The following is a 21,120-nucleotide window of genomic DNA, read 5'->3' on the forward strand; positions in this document are numbered from 1 at the left end:
TTCACACAAACAGCTTGAAAAATGACTGAGTTCAGTTTCCAGATTATCTAGTTTACACCTGGTACAGTATTGAGATCTGATCGAGATCTGATCAATCTGTCCAGCTTGCTTCAGATCAAGGTTCACATGTGGAAGATTTATCTTAGTTCAAGCGACTTCTTATCTCTCACCCTGTTTCATTCCTGGTGGGAGAACAGTTTAACCTCACTGGCTTCAAACTTCCCTCAAATAAACAGGGTTTATTTGAACTGAATTGAGAGCAGTTAGGATCCAGCAGCCCTGAGAGAGACCCGAGCTTCTCACAATCTGCCTGATTAGTTTGAGTTCACCCTATTATCATCACATTATCTATTATCTGTTTTTAATAATTAATTCCTTATTATTCATTTAGATTTCTTTTGCCTCAACATAATAACGTATTGATTGAATTTAACAATAATTCACTATCTCTTGACCAGCACCCCTTTTCACCCTCGATGTGATAATTGTGATAATTAAGTGTTTTAAATTAATTAATTAATTTTAACTATTGTTGCCAACAGTAGTTGAATTACTTATTGGTTCATTTCATGGCTGACTTGCTTTTCTACAAACTTTGATTAGGCTTTTGCACACGTCTGAAATAATTCAAGTTGTCAGTTTGACTCTAACAGAACTTAACAAAGCCTTTATCTCATCTTTGGACTCGAAATGTTTTCCTGTTCTGTTACATAGAATAGTTGGCGCAGCTGGCACCAATACTAGTACTGGCATATTTCAAGTTTTCGACCATTTCCTAAGATTGTACTCCGCAGACAAAGTTTTGAATTGCAAAAAACATGGAGACACCGAAATGTAGCATTTGCAATTAAATGTACATTTTGAATTCTGTTGATTAAAGTTTTATTGTCAAAAGCATCAGGCTAAACACAAGTTGAACAAAAGTGAAGAGAAAACCCCCAAATCACGATCTGGGCACTTAGAAATAAGCTCATCTGAAATTGAGCTGCTTCCATCAACCCTTCACTGCCCTTTTATTTTCTTCTACTCATCCCACTACGGCCGCTTATTGGTTGCTCTCCATGCAGGTCAACTATTCTAAAGCTCGGTCTCGATGACTAGCCTCAACTTTTCAGTGGCATTGACTGACAGAAGCGTCTCTGCTGCTTCACCAGATATGACTGGATCACAGATTTCTCTCCATTAAGATTGAAGGATAAAACAATTTTTATTGAAAGGCAGAAAGATAGTGACTGAAAAGGATGAATAGCTTATATGAGATTTAAAGACAGGCTGGTTGATTTCATGGCTGAGTTACTCTCTCAGGGTTTGATTCTGTGATCAGCTTTTAGATTTTCCCTCTACAGCACATGCCTTGGGCATGCCTTCAAAAAGTTTTCGAAGGGAATTATATTTATAGTTTGAGGTTCAGTGATATTTTTTATTTATTTTCCTGATTTGCGTACATTTTATTTAGAAAATTACATTCATATACAAATATATATTTTTTTATTATTTGTTTTAGTTCGTTTTTGTCCATCCTTTGTACGTATGTATATTCTCTCTTCAGCCAACTACAAGACAGTGAATTTACCTTTTCTAAAATTTCCGTCCTCCAGGAGCTAAATGTGCGACAGTTGACCCTGTCAACGGACAAGGACAAGTACGGCATCAGTCTGAGAGCTGAGCCGGACCACATGGTGCTGGGGAAGAGACTAAAGGGGGCCTTCAAATCTGTCATGGGTTCTATCAAGGAGCTCACCAACGAACAGCTAGAGGCCTTCCAGAAGACAGGTTTGGTTCTGTGTGGGCAAAACGAGCACACGATTTATGATCGCAAATCCTAAAATCAAAGTTGGGAAGAATACAAACATCCCAAAAACCTGTCGGCACATAACCAGTCTCACGCAGTTTCCTAGTTTTAATTTGACAAACCTTTTTGTGTATTCATATTTGACCATAACCCTTGTGAAACTATAATCAGAGCTGGAGTACGGATCAAAGCAGTGCAAGGTATCTTGTCTCTCCAATTATAGAAAGACGAGGAGAGCTCCCAGAGTCTCTGGGGAAGGAAGCAGTGGAGGTCAGCTTGGCTGTGGGAACTGAACATTTCCAATCACTTGTATGTTTGAAGTCCAGCCAATTGGAAGGGGAAAAGTGAAAGGATGGAAGGACAGAGCTAGATGTGGAAGAGGATGGTGGAAAAAGAAGGAGAGGGGACACTCAGATGAAAATGTGTACAGCAGCATCGGGCTGCAATTTAATAAATAGAGTACAAGACCTATTTTAAAGTGCTAATGTGCCGTGTAATTCAGCATCTATTTGTATGCCAATTCTCAGGGCTGCGATATTTCTTCAAATTCAGCAAAAACATTCACTTGGATTGAAAGAAGAACTGATTTTGGTGCTCAAAGGTCAAGTGGACTCACAAAGCCTCAACGATTTCAAAGATATTGAGCAAGAACAGAAAACTGGTGGACAAGATGAACATCTGGTAGTTGATCAGTTAGTTGAAGTTGACTGAAGCAGTATCAGTGAAATGAGACCATGGAAGTGCTTACACTCTTTAGTTGAGCGGCTCCTTTTAACCTTTTCAAGCAATTCCTTGCAGCATAGTCCAAAAGCTGTGTTCCAATTTAGACTAGAAGGAATGCAAGTTGGCTAGAAAATGATTGTGGGTTCATGCCTTTTGCTTTTATCAATCATTATTCCATACCCGTGCCTTTTGATCCCATCATATTGATGGGGTGAAAGAAGATGGGTTCAGAGAGAGGGTGGAACAGAGCAGAGGAGAAGGGAGGGACACAGGAAATCAAAGTGTGGAAATCTAGGATTAGAGGGGATGGGAGTGTCTGTTTTCACCCAGCCTCCGGGTATAGAGAAGTGAAGAGGAGAGCATAGCACCGGTCATGGTTTTTAGTCAGAACACAGACATGGGTAATTGCTGCCACTGGCAAAATGGAAATATAAACCTGACTAGATTGAGTTTGCTGTATTGTTTAACAGCTCTGATCTCTGGATGTGACTGAGGACACTGCGATGTAAGGGATGTTAAAATGCCAGTAAATACCAGCTCAGACCACAGATAATTCAAAACAAAGCCTAGGCCTGCTGTCTGCTGTTAAAAGAGCACTTTAGTTTGAAAGGCTGGGTTTAATTACACCTTTTCCAGAATCCTCCTCACGAGACTCCTGCCACTTAGAATAATTTCACGCAATCAGTTGGCAATTATTTAAATGAAATTATGAGGATGGTGGAGAGCTAAATAGTTTTATCATTGTCATCATTTATCATTATCATCATTTAATTGAATCATAATAGGTGGTGTTTTATTCTCAGTAAATTATCTATTTTCTATTTTTATTCTTGTAAAATTGTAGACAAATATGCATATCTCTATTGCTAGAATCAAGGTATTTGTAGATTTTTACAGGAAATGCGAAACAATTCTACATCTTCAGTCGAAACCCTTACTTATGTATTTTGTCCCCGAGCTGATCACAATTATGATTTTATCAGATACTAAAATCAAACTCACACACTCTTTATTAAATATGGTTTTAATCTTCATGTACCCCCTGGTGCAGTTTGTATCGGCTCTATAATTTATGGTAAATTATGATGACGGTGAAACAAAACAGGGACCCATAGTGTTGAAATTCGCATGAACAGCATATTATTTTCTATGAATTCATAAAAATGTATATATACATACATATAAGTCTTACATATTTTTGTTGTCATGATAATAACTGTAGTTCTGAATGTTTCCCTCATAATTGTTGTATATCATTTTAAGGTACCATTGTGGTGGAAGGACACGAGCTCCATGAAGAGGACCTGAGGCTGATGTACACCTTCAACCAGAGCTCAGACTCCGCTGCACAGTATGAAGCCCACTCTGATGCACAGGTACATTTCTGCTATACATTTAAACCTAGTTGTGTTCAGATTAGATACATCTGTGAAACACTTTAACTTTGAATGCAAAGTCACCACTCATATTCTCAATGCGAGTGTGATATCAGGAATATTGAGAATAATTATTTATTCAAAACGTGCACAGGTCATGCACTTTTCATTACACCAAGACCCTTTAATGAGATGCATAGTTACCTTTGTCTCTAGAACAGTTCTAAAGGTACAGCTCCGCACATGCACACGCACACGCACACACTCACACACACACACACACACACACACACACACACACTGACCTCTCTCTTTATTGCAACATTACTGACTGTTGTTGTGCAAACCGAGCTCCAAAGTGAATCGTAACTGGATCTGAAAAAGTAAATGCTGCTCTGCTGTAGCTCCAGCACAAGCTGCCATATACTGTAAACGCATTAATGTGTCTTTACTGTGAGTGTGATGTATGAAATAATTTCAAGGCTAAGTGGAATCCAGCATGTACGCGTTTCCCACAGGCCCTCTCTAATCAGTGCTCCTCCAACCGTACATACAACACACGGCTGCACCTTCATACTAGTTAACTGAGCTGGCTTTTTAATTCTCTGTCACTCTCGCTCGCTCGCACCGACTCTCTAGCTCCCATCTGTCTGTCTCTCTCTATTATCTCTCTCTCCTCTTGTTCTTTTTCTCTGTTCCTTTTTAGTACTATTCTCTGTAACGGTGTCATCTCGTTCCCTCCTCCTTGCCATGGCAAAGCGTTCAGGGCTGGCAGCAGCTCTGTCCTGCTCAACATGACACTAATTTTACTTTAGTGACTTGCACAGAATGCAACATTTTCATTATTGCTGCTTGGTTAGGTTTCTGTTTCTTATTTTGCCTTTCAGTTTTCACATTATAAATGTTTGAGCTATATACATGGCTTGACGCACAAATAATTACTAAATGTCATGTTTGTCCTTAATCATTTATACTATAAAACTATCAAAACAAAACGATATGGATGATATGAACACATTTATAAACCTCATTCTGAACAACAATAAACCTTCTCAGTCCCTTGGACAATACGAGATACCGCTGGTCCTGGAGCTTTGTGAACCCGTCGTCTGGTCTGTTCTGAGCTCAGCCAGCGGTCCACAGCAGGACACACATCTTTGAGCTAATGAGTGATTGAGTTTCTCACAAGTATTCACTCGTCATTGATTGATGATTGATTTACTTCGGACGGAAAACACTGGTTCAGTGCCGTGGCTGCAATTTTGGTCATTGTTGTGTTATCAACCATTTCATTTAAAAGAGATAAGACAGGCTGTTTTTTGTTTTATTTTTTATACCTGCCCACACGCTCCCAAATTAATTTTACAGTTTGCACACATCCATTTTTAGTCAGCTATCACTGTGCATCTCCATAAAGAATTGCTCCCATTATCTCTGGATGTTAAACTAAATGAATATACATAAAGTTGTACAACACATCTTCACTTCCCTCCAGGTCGCCGTCTTGCACTGTTAATGTAAGTTTGCATTCACTCCGATTTTTTCGTTTTGGCCCATGTCCCATCCGCTAACCTGGAGGTGACATGGTTTATGACATATACGGCAGGCATCCACCTGGAGAGGATCAAAATGTTTTGGCTTCATCGGTCATGTCTTCCTTTTTTAAACTACAATCATTGGTGGGAATCCAAATATGAAGAGATTAGTACAAATCTTTTAAAATGTACTCATCATTAATAACAGATTTATGTTGTAGATTACTAAATCAAACATGATTAAACTGAGAGTTGTAAATATGAGGCTGTCTTTTTTTGTAAAAAATAGCAGATAACCATATCAGTTTAGAGACATCAGAACTGTTTATGGTCTGTTTATTGTCTGACCAGTTAAATCTTTAATCTTAATTTTTCCTCCTTGTCTTTAGGCCCTCGTGCTGTTGGATGTCTCCCCTGACCAGTCCATGGTGGACGAAGGCGTTGCCCGAGAAGTCATCAACCGAATTCAGAAACTACGCAAGAAGGTGGGTTGAGAATTTCAGGAGTTCTATTAGCGCTGGACAAGAGTGACACATAACACACCAGCACTGAATGTTACAATCCCGTGTGTAATGAATGCAATCTGACATAATTGAAACTGTTGCCCAACTTGTAGTCAGGGCCGTGCCACAGTGAGTAAACCACTCCACTATGTCAGGACACTTGAGATGTGGTTGAAGATAAAATATTTTCCAAGGCTGTTGCTTACATAGTGAATAATGAATGTATGACAGTGTGACAGAGAAGAATCATGACTCAGAAGATTCTGTTTGGTATTTTAAAGACTGATGTCAACCTGCACCTCCACTCCTGGTGGATTCTTCTGACAGGGCATGAATCTAAAATAAATAATACAGTCTCTCCAGTAGGAAACACTTCATGTGTTTGAGGTTTCCCTTGTTTGGCATATGCTAACAACATTATTTTTGCCTTCTTAAACTTTTAACACCCTCATCCTGCCAGTACAGTTTACTTCCCACAGTCACTGCGCTAACAAGGTTTTATATAAATACAGTTGTAGAAGCTCTATGAGATGATTAATCAGTGAGTCGAGTATCAGATCATATAAATCCTTTTATTAAGTTATAATATAACAACAATTTCATTATTTTATCACAATTAGGGAAATTGGAAATGTAAAAACAAGAATTTAATGGAGAAAACATCTGCCAAAACTAAAGGAAATGCAAAGGAATAAGTTGGAAATATTTAACTTGGAAAAGATGATTCGATTTTTGCATCAAAGGAAATAACACATATTTTTGAACTCCCATTGAGGTCATTTAAATGGCAATATTATTAATTGATTTGTTTAGTTAATTATATTTACTTTTCAGATCACCCCATATTATATTTAGTCAGTTACTGGAGCGTTGGTTGTCCTCCGGTAAAGTGTGAAAAACATGTTAAGCTTTTGTCTTACATTTTACAATAAAGCAATAAAGTAATCATAATGAAAGAAGATGTTAGATGCAGCAATACTATTAAGATAACATTTTTCTGTTTAATTTATATTTCCCTCACTTTCTCCCTTTTATCCCCCCCCTTCCTCTTTATGTCCCATGCTAATTTGGTCGGGGCACTTTTTTAAATCTTTCCACTGCAGCGTCACAGTAAGAAGTTTCTCCATCATAAGGCAGGCTTAATGGAAGCTTAATTACAGTCTGGCCTCTTTCAGATTCTAATGTTGGAGCTTTGAAGTGGTCTGGGGAGTAAAGACGGATTAGCCAACAGCCCCTTGTTTTCACAAGCAACAAACAGCTTTTTCCGTCCCCCTATAGCAGTGGTGTGCACTGGCTCCTGGCCAAGCTAAATTCCTCCAGTTATTTCAAACTGAGATCTATGAGGAATTTTCCACCCCGGGGATGGGAATTAATTTTTTCTTCGACATGTTTGGTAGTAGTTGTTGTATTTGTGTCTTTAACAATGTTTACGTGGGTGTTGGTGTTTTGTTTGTGAGCATATGCACGGTGGAGAAACAGGGGTCAGCATTTCCTTTTTATTGGATCGCTCATTATCTGGAGTTCTCAGTAGTTCTATTTGAGGTGTGAACACATACACACACACACACACTGTACCAGCCCCTTCAGGGGAGGGTCAGTACCTTGACTTGGCAGGAAAAGCTTATAAACCTTCTCATTGATTGACTGCTCCTCTGTATCTAGCTAACTTTATTCTTCTGCCCTTGAGCTACATACTGCATCAGTGTGTGTGTGTGTGCGTGTTTGTTGTACACAAAATATGTGTGTTGCTGCGCACACATGTGCACGGCTGCACACTGCAGATTAGGATGAGATCAATGTGTTTGAATGTGTCAAGGTTAGAGGAAGCTGACAGTACACAAAGCCAAAATAGATGGGCTTTCATCCAATAAAAAATCTCCCCTTGTTCCATTCTTCCTTTATTTGTTCTACTACTGTGTGTTTTCTGCTTTTTAATCCCAACTGTGTTCGCCCTTCCATTTTCTTCATCCCATACAGGGGGTAGATTACTTCTCCAGTAATCGTTTCCTCCAGATATCGTTTTCTTACAAAGGACAACAAAAACCTTTGTAGAGAATTACTACATTGAGATGTGTTAGTTTTAATCTGAAAACAGTTTTTCTCCGACCAAATGGCAGATTGTTGTGTTGTTTGAAAAGACAAATCAAACATTACTTTTATCCCATTTACTCATTTTTGACTCGTCATCCCTGGGGTTGCAAAATAATACATCTTCACATAACACAAATACTATGCGCTTTACTTAATTTGTTTACATAAAACATTCCACCCATGTCTCATTCTCTCCCCCTAGGGCCATTTGGTGCCATCAGATGAGATAACTGTGTACTACCGCTGCCAGCCAGAAGGGGAGCACTTGGACTCTGTGATCCAGGCTCACACTGACTTCATCCTGGCGACCACCAAGGCTCCGCTCTTGCCCTTCCCTGTTCTCAACACTGCCAGTGTCATCATAGAGGAAAAGACTCAGGTATGAAATGAGTCCCAAAGGATACAGGGTTATTGTTTCCTCTGCAGTGACACGTGTTACACTTTATTCAAGCATTTCTTTTGGTGTGGATGACAATTTGGTGAAAAATGTACTTATTGTATATCAGGTGTATCAGGATATGCGATTTCTGTCATTCCCTCTTTCATGCTCTCTTTTCCCCCCTGTGTTGCAGCTGAAGGGGGCCGACTTGGAGTTGGTCATCGTTAAGGGATCCTCTGGCCCACGTGTTTCCTTAAATGGACCAGCTTGCAACTATGTGAACCTCAGGGTGAAGGTCAACAGTAAAGAGCAAGGTATTGCATCTGGCAAAAAACTAACTCTATTCAAGAATGTGTGTAACTGTTAAAACTGTCAACAGATTTTTCCTTTTTGAGAAAACTGAATAGTCTGATTGTTAAGATAATAGAATATGTACAACTCAGTTGTTTTCTACTATTTTCAAAGTAACTCCAAAGTATTGGATTTCAGTCACCTTTGCTTCTCTATAAATGAACCCTGTGAGCTGTTTCACTGACTTATTAATTCACCGTCACTGTTTACTCAATCAGAGGGAGTGGTGCTGCTGGAGAACCCCAAAGGAGACAACAGGCTAGATGTGGACAAGCTGAAGAAAGTGTGCAGCAGCATCTTTGGAACAAATAACACCCAGCTCAGATTCTTCAACAGCGGAACTGGTGAGATATCATCTGACTCAGAAACACATTCATTCATTTGTCTGAGACCAACAGATTATATTACTGATACAGCAGAAACATGTATGACCTTAGTGACTGTTAGTTATCCTATCACCAAAGTCTTCCTCATATCTTGTGTTGAAGCTATGAAACTGACAAAATGCTTTAAAGGTGAGAAATGTATAACTCCAAAAGAATTTAAAGCTGGAGACATTTTCTTAAACCTCTAGTTTCGTCAGTTCAGGAGTTCTAGAGTTACGCAGCTGAAATTAAACATTTATTTTTGACTTCTAACCCAAGTGTGTGCATGTGTGTTCATGACAGAGTTGACCAGCAAAACGGACCTTCATGCTTTGAGTGGTAAAACTCTGTCAGTAACTTCAGGCTCTTCGTCCCCCGGCCCCATCCCCACCGCCGACGCCCTCCTGTGTCCTTACGTGAATCTGCTGCTCTGCAATGCACAACCGGCTGGTGAGAGACACAGACACACAGATACATGTGTAATCACTCATTACTAATAAGTCAGTGCTTCTCAATTGTAAATGATATGGGTAAAAATATTTCATCTTATTATCCGCTGAAAAAAACAAACCAGTCAAAGCCTTATTTATTTTAATAAATATTGCATTATGGCTGCAACAGATCTGATCCTTTCATTTAAAAATCCTTAATCACACTAAAACAGTCAGTAACAGTGTAAATTGTCAAATAAAAGTACGTAAAGACGTGTACAAAAACCAATTATGATGGATAAACATAGATAAGCCTATCCAAGCCTTTGCAAAGATTGATAATGGAGTCCATATTGTTGTCTTGGCTCAATCTTGGCATCATCACATACTTTCTCAGGACTTGTAAACAGACCTAATCCGATCATTTATACAGGAGATAAAGTCTGTCTGGTTCACGTCTCTTCTCCTCTCATCCTCTCATCCTCTCCACTAGAATGCCAGACAGGAGAGGTGGGCACCCTCCTGCTGGTGAACCCAGTGGGACAGAATGGGCTCGACTACTCAGGCCTCCTGTCTGAAGCCGCCAAGGTGTTTGGCCTTCGCAGCAGATTGCTCAAACTCTACCTGGACCAGGACCTCACTCAGGGTAAGATGACACAACTGGTTGATATCATATGAACCCTAGCATCCATGCAGAAGACTCTTACGTTCCATTTGGATGGAAACGACATTAAGGTGGGAGGTGGGGAGTGAAATTTGTTATGTTCCCGGTGGTTCCTGGTTACACATGGTTGGGGATTTGACAACTTTACAGGATTTTGTCTATAATAGACAAAAAGAGTGAGGCAAACAAACACAAAAATTTGCCCATGAATGTAGTTAGCGATCAGAGAAAAAGACCAAGATTAATCATGTTTCCTTCAGAGTTAAAGTATCCGGTTATAATGGAGCGTAAATGCACTAATGCATTACAAACATAAATGGCTAATCGCTAATTTGGCACAAATTTGACAAAGAATAAACAAATGTTCCCAAAAGGTTTCCAAAAGATTTCCCTCAGTTCTGGGGAAACATTCTCATAGAAAAAAAAAAACAACGATCATCCAGAGCTACAAAATGCAGAAGGAGAGAAGCTCTTATGTGATAAGATTCAAATTACTGGAGGACCTGCGTGTTGGCGTTAACACAGTAGATCATTTTAACTGTACTCAGAAATAAGATACATACATATATGGTCTAGAATGGATTAACTTCCCTGACCATAGCAGATAACATTAAAATCAACCCAGCTCCTCCACACAAGTAAATCCCATCCCACTGCGGCTTTCAACTGATTTCAGACAGCTTTTACCTTCATCATCTAACGTCACTGATAAGAAAAGTAGTTTCCAGAAAAGGTTATGAATTCAATGAACTATGTTCTAAAATATCATATCTCAACCTGGGTATTTAGGGATTTACACGACATTTTCATATCCAAGGAACGCTTTGAAATACTCTATTAAAATTAAGTTAACGTAATCTAAAGTTGTATCTTAATTATTATTGTGAAAGTATCAAAAGTAAAGAGAAATTACCCCTTTGACTTTGATATTGTCGTTATTTATGTGATTGATTGATGCATTTATCCATGTGTAAGTAAGAGTCACAAAATATCTCCCTTCATTGTATTAGACTAACAGTAAAAAGTGGCATGACATGAAAATGCTTAACTTCTTTCACATTTCACTACTTCTTAAAATAGATTAAGAAACAGAAACGCACGGCTGCCAATTCACAAACATTGACAAATGTAGGATGTACTTCATAAAACGGTCCCCACACACAAGACATGCAAGTGACAGTTTTTTTTTGGCTGCATTTTGTTGTCAGATATAATTGATAATATTCAGTCTTTCTGTTCTTTTACCCATCATGCATTTCACTTCATGTCCCCTGTGACCTGAAACATATGTTACATTTTTGTAAGAGATGATTTGTTCTGTTGTTATTATCGTATATTGATGTGTGACTGTTTGTTTTTGTTTCATGGGTTGTGATTTGGAGAAGTAAATATGAATTAGGCTTATTAACTTTGCAAATGATGTACAGCCTTCTCCTTAATGATACTCCGTGGTTTCTTAGATTATTTTGAATAAACAAAACTAAATTCCCTTGGGGTTAAGGTTTTTATTATTTCTATGATTTTTTGATCACATCATATCAATCAAGCACTCTATTCATATCTTGGTTTCTGTTTTTCAGAGCTGCCAGCTGATTCCTCAGTAAAATCTCTCGACACCAAGACTCTGTTTGTGAGAGTTCTTCCTACAACGGCCGAAGCATAAATCCTGAGGATCTTACCATCAACATTTGTCTCAGATATATCACAGGTTCCTGGAATATTGTTTTTACCTACTATAGTCCCAGTACCCTCATCTACTGATGTACTGTGGATTTATGACAACATGCTGCGTGCCATGTGTTTAAATGGTTATTTGGAAATCCTGATGTAAAGCAGGTTCACAACTGTTACCTATAATCACTATCACACATGTCCTTAAATATCCTCTTCAGGCAGAAAATGATCAGGACTGAAGAGGACTTGAGAGTTTTATGTGTTTAAACACAATTTGAGACGTGACAATTACTGATATCTCTGATTCAGTCTGTTTGTTTCTTCTCTCTTTCTCTCATCCGCTTTTAATTTGGCACTGGTTTTCCAAGGAAGCACAATTTGTCGTTGAGCTATATTTATTCTGGACAGAGACTTACACCTTGAACTACAGGGGGGTACACTTCAACAATAGAGGGAATGTTTATACGAAGAGTAGCTGGACAGATGTGTAGCCCCCCCCGGCCAAAGAAAAACCAAAGGTTATTTTTTTTGTCAGTAACTTGGAAAAGAAGATTCGAGGGAATTATCAATATAACCAATGGACATTCTTCTTTAGGAAGTTAATTATAAAAAACCATGCCAGCTACTCTCCTCCGATGGCTGATTTGAGGTGAGCTTAGTCCAGAGTAATTATGGCTGTGGCCCGTAACTGGGAAACCAATTTGGCCTATTGTGCTTCTACACCATTTTGAATTGAAAAGATAAACCTATTCTCCTCATTGCATTGGGAATCCTTTGACAATTGAAAAGGCATTTATATGATGAAATGGATTTTAAGGCTTCTGTACCTTAGGGACCAAAGGGTTCTGTAATAAAAAAAGCAACAAATGGATAATGTACTATTTTAGGTGACAAATGGAATAAATCAAAGGTGACTTAAGAATCAACACGCTGTTTTTTTCTCCCTTTGTGCTCATTGAAACCCAGTATGACGACAAACCTGTCACTGACTTTGCTGCAAATACTGTTTGGAAAAATGTGTTTGTCTTATAAAACCAAGACAGAAAGTTAAGAAGATACAGAATAAAAAAACTTGGGGTTGGACCTTTGGTGAGTTGGGGTATTAGGATGTTGTAAGATGTATTAATCTTCCACGGGGTCATTCTGTGAGCTCTGTTTGTTTAGGATTTTCTAGTTTATTGCCTCCATGCCAGCAGCAGCCATGGCCAGAGGTATTATGTCTCCAGGCTGATTTTCCCACTCTTATGAACCTACATGTATCTCATGCCTGGTTTACATGGGACCATTGTTTGTGATTATGTGTGAACTCTTCAAAAACCCAATTCAAGAGGCTCACCGATATGTCTCCTTGACGAATCGGGGACAACAACAGCCAATCAGACTGCAGGATGGGGTAAATGGTGTAAAGTTTGGACACCAAAAGTGAAGCCAAAGCATCGTGATCACCACCTGGTGGCTGGCTGCAGAAGATAAATAAACCCCACCTAGTCAATGTCAGTGGAATGGACAGTGACCAAACTAAAAAGTAAATTTCTTCTAAAGATGTTTTTTGTCATTGTATCACTCCAGTGTGGGTACTGATGCTGATCTTATAAGTTTGGTATTAATTAATAAAGACATAGAATGAAAAAAAAAAAAAAAAGTTTTACAGATGGGAATTTTTAAGTTCAGTTTTCCCGATTGAACTAGTGTGGAGTAAATTAGTATTTAAGAAAAACCTGTGCGTCAAAATATGAGCAGTCTGGTACTTGACACTGGGTTTTTTTCCACCTGTGAATTCCAGCATCTATAATCAGTGTCACTTCGGTGGGATGATTTGATACTGGCTCCTCCTGGGGCGGAGCAACATGCTGCTCCACTGGTTAAATATTAAGCACACAGCTCTGTCTCATCCTCCTTTCATCCGTCTCACTCCCATCTGCTCCTGCTGCTCAGTTTGTGCCTCTGCACACCTCGGCCTGGGTAACAGAGCAGGTCAGTAAGGCATCTGCTGACAGACATCACAGAAATACAGTGAGCAGTGAACATGGCCCCTGTCATCTTCCTCTAATGATGGACAACAAAACTCATTACAGTGTGCTACAGTGACGGTATGGTTTGATCAGACTTATGATAGGTGGGATTTCAAAAACACATCGACCAATAAGAGCTATTTCCAACCAGCCCACCCTGGCAGCATGTGCACTACTTCATGGAAAAATCTAAATCTCTGCCAGTAGATCAATTTTCAGCACCCAGCATGTTCCCCACTGCAGAATGACGACAGCAAAAACAACCTCTAACTAACTGCGAGGGTACGAGCATGAATAGCAGCAGGCCTGACTGTTGTTTTGACTGAAGGGTGTGTGACCCAGCTGCAGCATAATACATATAAATAAAAATATATACATTTAATTTAAACAAACCTGGTAGAGACAGAAAACTAAAACCAAGATTTGTAGGCCCTGTTCCTTCACTACCCCCCTTTTAATTACAATCTATAATATGTCATTGTACTGACTCTATTTTGAATAGAGTTTTCTAACATGATTAATTCCAAGCTCCAGTATCCAGCTCTGTCTGAGAAAGTCATCAACAACATTTTATTTTATGTTTCTTATTCTATATTATCCTGTTGTTGCCAATCGCTGTCTTTGTGATATTGTGCGATGTGTCACTGTGGTTAGGACGTTCCTTGGTGTTTTGGGATATCGTTGAATTTGAATTGAAAATATGTATCAGAGGCGAAACTTAACCTCAAGGGAGAGTGAGGGCGCGAATACAGCATTCACTTCCTGTATATGATACCTATTTTATCTGATCCTACCTGAAGCAAAGGAAGTAACATTCAAAATTAGGAATGACATTGATCCAGCCATTGATTTCCAACATGAAAGATTTAATTGGAACGACAACTCATGTGATTTCTGCCACTGTGGAACATGCTTTCTTCCTGTGTGATCCCGAAGAGTGTTTGTCTTTATTTCAGAGAAGGCTCCAACTCAAATAAATAAGGATATGATGCTGATTAAAGTGCTGGTACTCATGACTGATAGAAACTTGTTTACTATATAACCTGATTGTGTTGGGTAAATACTTTATTTACAGATAAAGGGTAAAGGATATAGGGACTGCAGATGTAAACCAGCCTTTAAGCTAACTATGATGCAATAGACCAAATGGATACATCTACGTTTAATATAGTTCATGGTCCCTTGACAAATAAAATCAAAATAAATAAAACTGATGTAAATATTTAAAAGTCAGGTTTTATATTATTTTTATTCTATTTTTATGGACAAAATTATTTCAGAGGAATTGGAAACATCTTTAAAAAAGTATCCTGCCTTCAAAGTCCGGCTTTAGACAATGCTAGATGGCTAGCATTAGCATTCACGCTCCATTCATGCAACGTCAGCAGGATGGGAAGAAAGACAACAATTATTATTATTAAACATTATTTTTATTACTATGGGTAGTATTTCGTATTTTGGGTGTTCACGCATTTCGAATGTTATTAGCTTTCAGTTGTTTGTGGGAACTGTGTTTGACAGAAACTACCAACGTGTCATTGTTGAGTTTAAGGCGCAGGTTATTAATTAACGACGTGCCCTGAACGCTTCATGTAACGTATCTAGCCATCAAGCGAAGAGCAGATAAAATGAAGTCGATTTTTAGGCTAAACCCGAGCCGAGTAAGACCACGTACGAGAAAATGAACGAAAAAACTTTGTCTTTTATTAAAAAACATGCGAAGTGATGTGGCCGAACTTTCTGGAAAAACTAAAGCGGGACTCCTCCCCTCCTCTCCTGAGCTGGAGACGGAGGTTAGCTTCTATGCTAGCTCGCTATTTGTGACGTCTTGTTTTAAAAGTGGAAAAAGAAGTTGCAGTGAATAGGAAAGTTCTAGAAAACTTCTACCTGTAAGTAATACTACCTGCAACTAAAATAACTCGATAATGATTATAATAAGTGTTATCTGATGCTTTTACTATCCAGATATAACAGTAAACTGAATATATGGGGGGGGGGGGGGGGGGGGGGAATACAGACTTCACCTCATTTTATAGACAAAATGATTCCTGGTTTAATCACAATATAAACAAATGAATGGTTTCAGGAAGTGATTGGTTTACTGGCATTTTCAAAAAGCTGACTTGAAATCCACGCTCTAATGTCAAGTTAACAATATGAAAGTGGTGTTATCGGGACGTACATGAGGATTCGTGTGATCGCCTCCCTGACAACCGACTTCCATTCTTTAATGAGCTTCCCCGAGAACTGATGGAACCCAGCAATGCTCCACTAAAGCGTCACATTAGATTCAGGTGGTGTTACACAACACCGGAGCCGCTCGCTCATTCACTGTATGTTCAAGTGGCTGCGCGCACAACCCGCAGCGAGTGCACGGCGCAAAGTGGATGAACGCATGTGGGACTGAGTCGTGACTGAACGAGGGAGCCGCGGATCCAGCAGAGATCCCCGCTATCTGCTCGTCTTCTGAGTATCTTCATCTTGATGCGCCTGCCTCCTCCTCCTCCTCCTCCTCCTCCTCCGCTTCCTCCTGGATCAGCAGAAACAGGTAAGTCAAGAGGCATCCGATCTGAAAAAGACATCACTCACATTTGCAGATAGCGAGGACACACACGCGTCTTTGCCCTCTTGAGTTTGTCAGATGATGACTCCGGGAGATGCTCTGCATGGCATCCGTAGTGAGATGCGTCGGCAGGAATGACACACTGTTGCTACCCGTTCACTCTGCTGTCGTTGCCACACTGAGGTGCAGTCTGCCGCAGGTATGCAGAGAGGGGATGAAGGATGCAGCCAATTACTTTCTTATATTCCTTCCTTTTTCCCTTTTAAAGATGTATGTTGCATAATGTCCTCCATAATGTTGCGGACACATTGACTGGTGGCTGCTGGGTTGACCTACATGCGTCTGTATTTGACACTGAGAGCAGCAAAGTAGACCGTCTGTGTCTGTCGTGTGCAAAAGCAGAGCAAAGATTGTTTAACAACACTTTGCTGTTTGAAGATATTTACAGATTCACCCCCCCAGAAAATCTGGTTTGCAATATATTGCACCTCTTTTTCTTAAAGGTCAAACAGACATGGCAGCTAGAAATCACAGACGTCCTTGCACCTTTTGTACATTGTGACCCTAATTAAACGATTATATCATGGCACATTTATTTGTATTAACTTTGTATATTTTTTTGCTTGTAAGCAAAGCAAGAACTTGCATCATTTCTATCTCTCTATTAGGATATACACTCAAAATGAGAGACATTGGTTAACGGTTCTCCTTTTCGTACAATAAGAACAATAATTACCATTCAGATATAACAAAATTATATTGTAAATACTTACAGAACAGCAGTAAATTCGTTTTTTCTTTTCTAAACATGCCAGGTTTTTATTTTATTAAGAAAATTGGATCCAGAGTTGACTTGAATGTGATGATATAACATGAGGCACAAACTAAAGCTGAACTTACAAGTAGCCTGCCTGAAGATATAATCAGGGTAATAGAGGAGTCCTACCTGCTCTTGCTTGAGGTTTGTTTTAACTCCTATCCTAATAAGCTGAATGAAGTGGGCTCTTGATAAGTGTTGATGGTTGTATGCAGACAGGCAGCTTGTTATAGTAAGGCCTTTGCCGTGATTACACCATCGATTTATCTGTTGTTCACAGTTGCAGTTCATGGTTTGTTGGGATGTTTGATATGTGTTAGAATAATTGTAATGGTTGCTGTGAAATTGTGCAAGGTGAACCAGTGAGAATAAGGATCACACACTGTTTTTAACACCTTGTCTCTTTCTGTGTTTTCCTTTTTTCCCATCAATGATTAGGAGATTTTCCAGAGATTTGGAGACACACTGTTTCTAAGACACAGTTGTAGAGGACGGTTTGGACAAACTCATAAATTACATCATTAACCACATTAGAGTATTTCAAATCTGTGATGGTTTGATAAGATAACTTCGAACATTGGGCTCCCCCGTAAAGGCCTGCCAGTGTTCCCAGTCCCACTTCTTTGAATAGAAAATAAAAAATTCTAATTTGTGTAAGAGCCAACAGGAGTGAAGACCCATTTTTAAAAACAATTCTCCCTTAATTTAAGAGGATATACATTAAAATCGGACTCTGAAAGGCATCCTGCCATTACCATTAATCTTCCTCACGAACAGTAGCTCATGTAGCACTGCTCCTCTGACACTGTCAATGATTAATGCATACATAATTACATTGCATGTGTTTGCATTGTAGTAAAAGGTTATTTGTTGTCTAGTATGTGTGAAATCCCAGCGGCTCTGGACATCAGTGAAGGGGCAAACACGTTGACAACAACTATAAATCTCTTAGAGGTTGTTTAGTTCAAAAGTTCAGTGATTGTCAAGTAGGTATTTGGCCAAAACAGTTAACTGAAACAACAATCAATTCAGCATTTAGGCAAATCTAACAAAAACCCAATGCCACTATGTTTACCCAAGCACACAATACCAGATTCGTTAATGAAATGAATTCTAATGAGCCTTAGGACTGTTAATTACTGCTGCAGATTCCATCTCCCTCTGTCATTTGCATAGCATGGCACAGCATTAGAGTAAATTCAACCATGACCAAGTCTCACTGCAACAATCGCAATCACTCTTGTGGACATTATGGTCTTCACCGGATCTCTGGAGACATGGATGAAAAATGATCCTCTGATTATGTTTCTTGCGTGTTTCTCTCTCTCGCTCATCTGTCACCTCCTCTCTCTCCCTCTCGCTCGGTAGCTTGATGGAATACATGTTGTCCATGGTGAAATCTCACAGTGATAAATGTGATGGGTTGTTTCAGCTGTCCAAATGTACCAGTCTTAGCTCAAGCTCTGAGTTATTTTATGTTTTTCTGTAGTGCTTGATTTTATAGTTGTGTGGTGCATGCATGACAAGTCATATTTCCTCTTCAAAAAAATTATCTTTAATGCCCTTTCTAGCCAATGTCTAAAGGCTCAATTATGCTGTCTTCACGTAAGAGAAGAGATGCATCCGCTTCAACTGATGCCACCATCATTGACCAAAGAGTCAACAGAGAGACTAAAGAGTTTCTGACAACAACAAACATGTCGACAGTGGAGGAGGTTGAGATAATGTACATATTAAGAAAGCGGCGAAAGCATCTGTTTGTCCCTGTGCAAAATAATATATAGATGCCTTCAGTGCCTTCTAGCGCAAAAAGTTCTGCCATGATTGACATTGTTTTTGTGTGTCTTGTGGTCGACTCAATTGCATTATTGGCTCCACTGGCCCCCACGATATCCAGTGGTATGGTTTTGTTTTGTCTGTTTTGTCCATATCCGTAAGTTCTTATTAGACGTGCACACATAGGGATGAAATGAACGCAGATTATGGAGAGAAGTCTCTTGAGCATAAATTAGCTTTAAGTTGTTTATACTGAGGGTATGTCTGTCTCTTACTGTTCCCTTGTTTCATTCAATTTGACACTAATCTCTTTCGTAGGACTAGTGGCCAGAGCTTTCTGATAGAGAATGAGGCAGATTATACCTCACAACTCTTAAGTGTTTGTTTCACCATTTAGATATTTGCAGTACTGCTGCTGAAACAGTTGCCTACCTACTGCAGTTATGCAACACCTATCTAGAAACAGTGGTAGCCTTAGTTTGCCGGAAGTGCCTTTCAAATACTTGGGTGCAGTGTGTTTAATTGTATAAATTGTAGCTCCCAGATTGCACTTTACCCTTAAATAAGCAGCCACCTTTTCTGTTACTTTATATTGCTCAATTCAGATTAGTGCTACTGTTTCGCTTTTTATGTAAGGCATGTTATATTATGCTTCCGTAAGCCACGCTGTGTCAACTTGTTTGATTTCGCGGAAAGTGGACTTTCAACACTTGCAGTTAAATAATCTAGAATGCCGCGTAAACCGCACATTAGGAGCTTTCAGTGGGCTGTTTGTGTTGGGAGCATTCAGGTCAAATCCTTTGCTCAACAAAGACTCCAGTGAGGCCAAAGGAGCTTGCAGTATTCTGCTTTTGAGGAATTACTCATTACGACACTGTTAGTGACTAACCTTTGGATAACTAACTTGAAATTGGTTTATATGATACTTAAAAGGCTTTCTTCTACACTCTAAATGTTGTATGTTTTTGTATATGTCTTATATATGCATTGTTTTGAGGATTTCTTTCTTTCATACTCCTCCAAGGCTTAAAATTCCTGCAACATATGAGGCACAGCAGGTACCTCCTCACTGATCACCGAAGTATTTTCCTGCTGACTTGTTGAATTCACTCTGTGTGTTTTTTTGGCATTAGAAAAGTGTGCAAGTTTTTTTTTAAAGTTGCATGGTGGGAGTGAACTGAACGTCATGTTTGTGAACGGTATAGCTAATTTCTTAATTTTCAGTGGCAGGTATTGATTTGCTCAATATAGATCATCAGCAAACAATGTTTTTCTTGGGTTTTTAGTTACCGTACAAATAAATCCCAGAAACAAAGAATGACACAGGTCTTGTGAGTTATTGCTGAAAAATTCAACCTCTATTTGCGCCTGAATATAATCTGGAAAGTTGTGGTGAAAAAATATCCTTATTTTTGTTTTTAAATCAGGCCCAGATCTTTGTACGATGGCATTTGTCTTGTAAGGATAAAAAGAAAAGAACCAAACCACAGAGGTCAACGTGTAGCAGGAATAATATGTCTACTAGAAATATGAATCAAAATATTTACAAAATATTTACAAATAGAAGAAATCCAAGGCAGTACAATACCTTGTAAAAAAAGCCTTCCACCTGGGCCCTGAAGCTTAGTCACTAAGAACTAGTCAGAAAATCATGTTCGTGGGTCAGTTTAGCAGGGTCAGCATGTGTACAGTAAACATCTGGACAGAATGAGATGTGTTAAAATAGCAACACTGGTGGAGTGGCTACATATGGTATTTTTTATGTTAAAGATGTATGTGAAGGCTGGAGGATTAAGTGTTTTTTGTGCAGTATTTTATAGACAGTAGTAATTTGTCTTCACCCTGGGTTCATGTTATCACCTGTTAGTCACCCTTTTATTGGTAGCCAGACACTAAGGTCATATACCTGCTATATAAATTGGGATGGGTGTACGGGATTTCATGTGGCAGTGACTGATACATGTTGGTAATAAAGACATATGAAATGACTTTGGGTCTGTGTGATGCTGCAGGTCATAGGGGTCAATACATAAAGCTCATTTAGTAGAGCTGGAGATGTGAGGAGCCT

At 39.1% G+C, this 21,120-nt stretch overlaps 1 protein-coding gene across 1 annotated transcript in view; it reads left to right on the top strand.

Moving 5' to 3' along the window:
• The window catches only part of iars1 (isoleucyl-tRNA synthetase 1), a 43,930-nt gene extending 31,120 nt beyond the window's left edge, over positions 1-12,810 (top strand). Inside the window, exons 26-34 of the mRNA XM_053438028.1 lie at positions 1,599-1,773; positions 3,779-3,891; positions 5,816-5,911; positions 8,223-8,399; positions 8,593-8,713; positions 8,969-9,094; positions 9,419-9,565; positions 10,040-10,192; positions 11,791-12,810. Of these exons, the coding sequence (XP_053294003.1) occupies positions 1,599-1,773; positions 3,779-3,891; positions 5,816-5,911; positions 8,223-8,399; positions 8,593-8,713; positions 8,969-9,094; positions 9,419-9,565; positions 10,040-10,192; positions 11,791-11,873 (1,191 nt within the window). The 3' untranslated portion in view covers positions 11,874-12,810. The remainder of the gene's footprint in view (positions 1-1,598; positions 1,774-3,778; positions 3,892-5,815; positions 5,912-8,222; positions 8,400-8,592; positions 8,714-8,968; positions 9,095-9,418; positions 9,566-10,039; positions 10,193-11,790) is intronic.
• The last annotated feature ends 8,310 nt before the right edge of the window (positions 12,811-21,120 follow it).

Source organism: Pleuronectes platessa, chromosome 2, assembly GCF_947347685.1.
Source record: "Pleuronectes platessa chromosome 2, fPlePla1.1, whole genome shotgun sequence".
NCBI lineage: Eukaryota > Metazoa > Chordata > Actinopteri > Pleuronectiformes > Pleuronectidae > Pleuronectes > Pleuronectes platessa.